The sequence below is a fragment of the Phaseolus vulgaris genome, chromosome 9, assembly GCF_000499845.2.
Source record: "Phaseolus vulgaris cultivar G19833 chromosome 9, P. vulgaris v2.0, whole genome shotgun sequence".
NCBI lineage: Eukaryota > Viridiplantae > Streptophyta > Magnoliopsida > Fabales > Fabaceae > Phaseolus > Phaseolus vulgaris.
In genome coordinates this window covers 2,442,631-2,450,203 of record NC_023751.2, presented here as the reverse complement: position 1 = coordinate 2,450,203, position 7,573 = coordinate 2,442,631, and the positions used below count along the sequence as shown (strand labels likewise).

Genomic DNA, 7,573 nt, shown 5'->3' with positions numbered 1-7,573 from the left:
GTCGGATAGTCGGGTTGATGAAAGAAGTGGTAGTTAAAAACTGATCTAAAAAATTAGAATCCCTAAACTTGGTTGGAATTTTCAAGACAGACGGATTGACCCAATCATAGCTTGGACCGTCCGTAGACTGACTCGCATCATCCCCTTTTTCTCACCATTAGACACATTACGTGTAACAGAGGACTCAACATGAATTATACTATCATAAGAGTTGGAGGAAGACGAATACATTACTAACCTTGGTCGGATACAAGATAGAGAAGACAAAATAGCTAGGTCGGCCAGGTACCAAGTTAGGTTGGCACTCGGAAAACTCAATGAAACTTTTCAACTTGCAACCCCTAACAGTCCAAGAAGCTCCTATTTATAGCGATCTTCACGCGAGTCTGCACCGTCAAATTCCACATCATCCAATGGTTCACGCTACTCGGCATACGAAATGACATGAGATCGCCACCGTCGATCTCATATGATGAAACAATGCATACCAGGATGACAATTTTTTCTCAAAAGCAAGTGTCACTTCTCTGCTTGGCATTAAATGCTTTCAAACGGTCACATCTCACCTCGGGATTCCTGCCAATTGTTTGACTCTTCAGAAAACATTCTCTTCGAGTCTGGGGCAAGTGTACGGTCAGTACCAGACGATCCTGACATCGACCATATGAAACAAGTAATGACATAAAGAGCATCATAAGTAACAGGTGTTAGCAACAGTTACCATTAGCATTGAATAAATAATGAGCATCATTAATAGCCATCATGAGCATTAAATAAATAACGAACATCATTAATAGTGATCATTAACATTGAATAAGCAGGGATGCAATATCTCCAAGGTGTAACGGATGGAGACTGGGAACAAACTCATATAAAGGGGGTTGGAAAAATGAGAGAGGTACGTTTTTCAGATCCCACCATAACACACATCCCTAAACTAAGCATTGACTTGAGCGTCAGAGTGCAATCGCAGGTACCCCGGTCGACCAATTACCAGCGTTGGGAGAAGGAGACTTGTGGACATTGGAGCATCGCCTGCACACCAGCCATTCTATGCCAAGCTACAGTCTGGGCCCTTTATTGTCCATACAGTATACTCTCTCTCTTCCTGTTGTTGTCTTAAAATAAGAAATTAAGAAAAGAATGAAAAAGTTAGTTTGCAACATTAATATTAATTTAAAAAATTAAACAATAATTTAATTTTTAAGTAATTCATATGAAATGGTAAAATACTCTATTATACTAATAAAATGAAATATATTAAATAAGTGTAGAACCAGAAAATATTTGTGTAAAAAAAATAATTATAATAAAAAATCTTATTTATATATAAGTATAGATTATATTAAACATTATATCCAAATTAAACTGATTTCCGGTATAAACTTTTTTAGCGTAATGTTTCAAAATTAAATTTGCGTGATTTTTTATTTGTATTGTGAATGAAATAAAGAAGAAGAAATAAATAAAAAGATAGGAAGGGGAAGATGTGAAATAGATAAGAAAATGTATTATTTTAATGGATAAAAGAAAAGAAACTTCAAGTTTCTTTCCACCTTCTTAAAAGAAGGGATGCCATATTAAACTTTAGTAAATATAAATTTAATCCTTTACTCATTATTTTCTAAAATAAATTTTTTTATTAAAAAAAGTACTTCGTTAAAGAGATTTTTGTTCTCGTGAGCCATTAAAAATAAATTCTATCATTTTGTTCACTCTCAGATAAAAAAACATTGACATTTCTAATTTATCATTCTCCTTTTCATTTTCTTTCTCCATATTTTCCTGTAAACAACTTTAAAATATATAGCACATCATTTTCACAAGAGACTGAAAGTTTTGAATAGCTTTCCAAGAGAAATGAAGGATAGTTTACATTAGAAATGTGTAAAAATTGAAAAGAAAAAAGAGTACTCATACTTTGATTAACATAAAGATAAACTGATTTAATAATCTAAGAATCTGACTGAATAAATAATCTATGAATCTGACTGAAGAAGGTAATAGAAAGACAACATAAATAATTTCGTTTGAAGTATCGTTAGGAGATGAGCTTTTTATAATATTTATTTTACTGTTTAATATTAACGAAGTTGATAAAATACTTTTTAATGTAAAAGGATTAAGACACTCTAAAATGTCTTAATTATTTAATTTATTCATTGAAAAAAAAACAGCATATAGTTCAATATATTATTATTTTAATTATATTTCTTTTATATTTTAAATCTAAATTATTAATACATTATTATATGGATGTAAAGTGAGAATATTTGTTCTTGTATGACGTCAAACTATCACTTTTTTAAAGAAAAATCTATAAACAATATAAATAATTTTATTTGAATTTTATTTGCTCATATCTTACAGCTAGTAAATGCCCACCAACAAATCTGCTCTTTCCCTGCCATTCACAGAAACAAATAACTCAAATAAAAGAAGAAAACACAAATACTAAGAATGAAGGACGAAAATTCACACCATTCGAACCCAAATGCCATGGCTTGGAATTTCTCGATGGACCACAAATAGCAGATAGAAACCCGGTGGTGCAAGAACACTGGAACCCGGCGCCGTAACTTCAACCTCGTACGTCGATTCCCCAACCTTGCTCAAATTTTGCGGCTCCAGAACCAACAGCCTCTGATTCATGGAGAACGAGTGCGTGGCAAAAGGCGGCGCCAACATCGTAACCGACACTGAGTCGTTATTCAAACTCGCGATCACCTCAAATCCAACCTTCAATGTCTCACCGTACTTCACTTTTGTTTGGGATGAAGGGGACACTATTGTGGGACGCACGTTAGAGAATCCGGGCTCAAGATAAGCAGGAGAAAACGCTTCCAACCGTAATTCCGTTGGGAACATTACGTTGGTGAAATTGTAATACGTGTGAGGATTGCTCCCAGCCACAAGAACGCGACCGTCGCGAAGCAAAACGGCACTGGAGTGGTACATTCGCGGAATACTGGACGGGTTTTGGAGCTCAAATCTCGATCCGATCCGATTACTCGGTTTATAGAGAAACGGATTCAATACCGGGTTGCGCCCCAATTCCCAGCCCGCAGTCCCTACTGAAGCTCCATTGACGATTAAAACGTCGCCGTTTGGGAGTAACACCATGTCACTCATGACTCTCCCACCGGGCATGGTTTCCATCACCCAACTCGGCTTCGGGTCGGTTATTTTAATCCTAGCGCACGTTTTTAAAGCGCCGGTAAACCGACCTGAGAGGGAATCCGTAAAAGCCCCTCTCGGGGCTCCGCCGCAAATTAAAACCTCAGCTTCCACTTTCGATTCTCGAAGATTCTTCAACGGAAGCAAAACCGCGGAACCGGTACTGGGATAGCACCGTGGATCTCCACCGGGTATTTGAGGGTAGGTTGTGACGACACTGTTCTTATTGTAATCGAATAAGATAGCGCGGTTGTTTGCGAAGATGAAAAGGTTGCCATCGACGTTTAAGAAAACAAAGGGGTAGAGATTATTTTCCGCGGAGGCGTCGTTTGTTTGAACGAGAAAAGGTAAACTGTAAGTGTTCTTAGCCGTGGATTGTGTCTTGGGGTAAAACTCGTAGTTGAATTGCCTTCTTCCGCCGATTATTATTTGTCGTCCATCTGGCAGGATGTGATTGGTGGCGTACCATCTTCGTGCTGAGAGTCCGTTGTCAACTTCGCGCCAGTCGCACGTCCGGCACGGAGTGAGGGCTCTGACTGCGCGGTCTCCGTCGTTGAATCCACCGGTTTGGACTAATGTTCCGTCGGGAGAAACCGACCCGGAGGAGCACCAGACGTTGGTTTGGACGAAGAGGGAGCGGAATTTGTTGACTGCGACGTCGTATTCGATGGAGTGTGCGGTGCAGTCAGTTTTGACGACCATCTCATTTGGGTTGTTGCGGCATCTTCCGTTGGGGAGGCTTAGGTTGGAGAATCCAAAGTCAGTGCGGTCTAGTATGACGACGCGGTCGTTGTGGAGGAGCTGCATGTGCATGCCGACAATGCCGATGCTTTCTTGAAGGAGGTGCCACTGTCCATTGCCGGCTTCCGCCGGCGAAGGCGGTGCTAGGAGGAGGATGTGAAAAATGAGGAGAGGAATAATATGGAGGGAAAGTGAAGGGGTCATTGGTGTGGGTTTGGTGGCTTGGAGAATAGTGAAGAGTGATAAAGTGGTGGGGGGGAGGGAGATGAGGTGCAGTGCAGTATGGTGTGGCTGCTATGGGCTTTAAATACCTCTGCTACCAAGACTTGAAGATGAATGATAGAGAATCTGGGAAATACTTCTCCCACACGCAAGGCAACGCGTGGGATACTGTTATCTTCTTTCTCCTTTCTAGATAAGTTTTTTTTCACCTCAAAATCAGTTACATTTTTACGGCTAGAACTTGTTTTCTTTCTTTGTTTTGGTACAGGATTCTTCTTTTTTACTTTTGAAGAAGAGGTTAGTGAAAAGACCGGTAGCTGCAGCTTGCAGTGGCTTATTTGGTTGGGCTTTTATTTCCACTTTTGAAACTTGTTTTTGGACAAGTTGTGGAAGGAAAGTGAAACTCAAGAAGCCAAGATTTGAGTTGTCGAATCATTGCCAAACATATCTGTAGTCTGAAATGAATTCCAAGAAGTTTTGTCCATTAGTTAAAATGGGAAACTAATACTTTTTGCGCCCTTAAAAACTTTACAATCCCTAGCGGAAATTAGGTGATACGTCTCGGTATTAGATTTTTTATTTTATTATTTATATATAATTAGGTTTAATATTAAAAATTAAATAAAAAAGTTATATGTATCAATTATATATTTAATAAGATTTATGTGATTAATAATGTTAGATATCAACAAATATAAATATATCATTGCATCATCTGCAATAGTTATCTCTTTCTTTCGTATAAAAGAGTCAATGAGAATAAATAAACACTTTTGTTTCTATCTTCATCTTTATACCTTCTTTACTTTTATGGATAACTTCCAACTTTTAATAAGATTGAGAACGAAAAGAAACATGCAAATAAATTTAATAAAACATTTATTTCCTTTTTAGTTTTAAGGGCTTAAAAAATTGTTTTTTTAGACAAAAAAATTAGTAGTGAATGGTTAATGTTTATAAAACAATAATTTTAGTGCTCTTGATAAGAAAAAAAAGAACATTTGAGTCTTTAATAAAAAGAAAAAGGATTTAGGAGAAAAATAATGAAGAAATAAACAACACACGCCATGTGGATAACGCATAAAACAAAATGTGGGTAGGTTTACAGTTGTAGTGTCTTATGAATTTTTTTTGAGAAAGTTACTCATTTGAGAGTGGAGGAAACAAAGTGAGTGAGGGGAAGTAGAGAAAAGAGTCACTAGTGTAGAAAAGGGATTTTACAACGTTTTTAGGAGACATTTTACACCGGTCTTACCATCAGTGTAGATGTGGGTGTTGGACGAAGAGGCGCTTGATGACGACAACTGTAAACTAAACAAAAACTGTATACAAAGTCTTATATACAAAAACGCACTGCATGTAAAGAAGATGAAAAAATTGAGACAAAATAAAAAAAAATAGATAAAAAAAAATGATGACGAGATTAGGTTTATACAAAAAAGGAAAAAAAAGTGAGAATGCGTGGTTTGTCTTCAAGAGTAAAGGATGTGAGAGAAGAGAGTGAGGTTTCAGATACATTAATATTATAAATGTAATTGATCAGTTTAAGAACAATTGAGAGAGAAAAAAGTGAGAAATTTTTATAGAGAGCAAAGTGAGAAGTTTTTTTGTTATAGGAAGAGAAGTGAAAAATTGGTAGGAAACTTACATTTGATTTTTAGATTATAAAATTGAAAAAAAAGAGTGAATACCAAAAAAAGAAAATGATAGGAATGTTCAAGATAACAATAAATAATAAAAAATATCTTATTATATATTTTTAAAATAATAAAATTAAATATTGATATAAAGTTAAAATAAAAAATAAATAAATGTAACGGTTACTAGGAGAATTCTATTTATATATAGATATAAATAATAATGAATATTAAAATTTTGAATTAAAAAATAATGTAAATACTATTTTAATGTATAATCTAAAATGAATTTTGAGATAAAATGTATTTTTATTCTTGCATAAAATGCATGAACCAGACATGCCGTTTCAGAAACAACAATCTAAATATACACGGGCAGTTCCTTTAATACACATCATAATGTCGATAAGCCTTTTTTTTTTTAACTCAAAACAATTATAATTTTTTAAATAAAAAGTTAAAAAATATTCTATTTATGATTATATACATACAAAAGAGCAAAATTAACATGATTTTTTTTTCACATTTAATATTAGAATGTCATGATCAGTTATATTTTTATTAAAGGAATTTGCAAGAAGGACTTATTTCAATATTATATTTAAGGCGCTTTTACTATTAGATGATGTTTTTTAAAATACAGTGACATTTTTTAAATTAATTTTTTCTAAGAGAGCAGTTATTTGGTAAAACCATTTTCTTACAATAAAATGTTGTGTAAGAAGTCGGTTTTACCAAATAGCCACCCTTTTAGACTCTTTTTATTATCTTAGCTCAGAGCACGCTAATTACGCTTTCATACTTCCTTTATCTTTGGCATTTCGTTTTCTCTTATGCTATGTTCTTCTTCTTCGTTTTCCTCGAGTCATTGTCTTCTTCATGCCATTGGGTAAGTTGCTTTCGAGCTCTTTACTTCTTCTTCACCATTGCTTTTAGTTTTTCTTATTTGTATCCTTTCTGCCATTGTTGTGAAGGTCACTATTTCTATTGTTTCATTACCTTTAACGTTAGTCTTTGGATTTTCGTTGTGCCCCATTTGCTTTATCGCCACTGCCGCTGCTGCCGTTGTCGTCGCTCTTCACCACCACCATTGCCTTCACGCACAAGGTTGGTGGATTTTAGTTATTTTTAATATTTCTTTTAATGTTACTAATTTGTTTATTTTTTATTTATTATAATTTGTATTTTTATAAATTTAAATTTAAATTATTTTTGTTTTTAGGTTAGAATAGAATTATTAAATTATTAGATGGTAGATAGATTTATATTATTTAATATTTATAATTAATTTAATGATTTTTAATTTGTATATTTAGTATTTATTATAATTTTTTATTTATTATTAATTTATATTATGTTAGTTTTTAGGTTAGAATAAAATTATCGTGTTGGAATTCAGTACGAGGGTGTTCGACCCTCGACAATTGATACGTAACGTGTTGGTATTGATGATGACCCTCGACAATTGATACATTTTGGTATTGAGTTCGAGGGTGTTCGACCCTCAGCAAACGTGAGATTTCACACTCATTAGTATACACCTGAATGACTATTATAAAATATAATGGATCGAAATTGGATTAATTATGTTCGCATAAGTGATGAGTACGAAAGAGGAGTAGAAGAATTTATACAATTTGCACAACATAACGCGAATAATAGTGGTCATGATGGAGCAAAAATTAGGTGTCCATGCGTTAACTGTTAGAACGGAAAGAGACTGGATGTTAAGAAAATCAGGAAACACCTCTCATGTGATGGGTTTCTACGATCTTATACAACTTGGACATGACATG

General features: G+C 34.6%; 1 protein-coding gene across 2 annotated transcripts; it reads right to left on the bottom strand.

Annotated features, from left to right (window-relative positions):
* Nucleotides 1–741: 741 nt before the first annotated feature.
* LOC137822035 (aldehyde oxidase GLOX-like) lies at nt 742–4,211 on the bottom strand. 2 transcript variants are annotated; one of them, XM_068626920.1, is made up of 2 exons: nt 2,482–4,211; nt 742–1,118 (listed from the first exon to the last, which is right to left on the bottom strand). In XM_068626920.1, the coding sequence occupies exons 1-2, from the start codon at nt 4,120–4,122 to the stop codon at nt 1,062–1,064; spliced, it is 1,698 nt and encodes a 565-aa protein (XP_068483021.1). In that variant the 5' UTR covers nt 4,123–4,211; the 3' UTR covers nt 742–1,061. The 2 variants fall into 2 exon arrangements, with proteins under 2 accessions (XP_068483021.1, XP_068483023.1); XM_068626922.1 differs by having other exon boundaries at nt 742–1,108.
* Between the last annotated feature and the right edge of the window lie 3,362 nt (nt 4,212–7,573).

What these genes read in the sequence shown, in the direction of transcription:
- LOC137822035 (XM_068626920.1), bottom strand. Translation starts at nt 4,122, where the DNA reads ATGACCCCTTCACTTTCCCTCCATATTATTCCTCTCCTCATTTTTCAC. An exon ending in ATGGCATTTGGGTTCGAATG is followed by an intron (nt 1,119 to 2,481) that starts GTGTGAATTTTC and finishes TCTTATTTTAAG; the next exon opens with ACAACAACAGGAAGAGAGAG.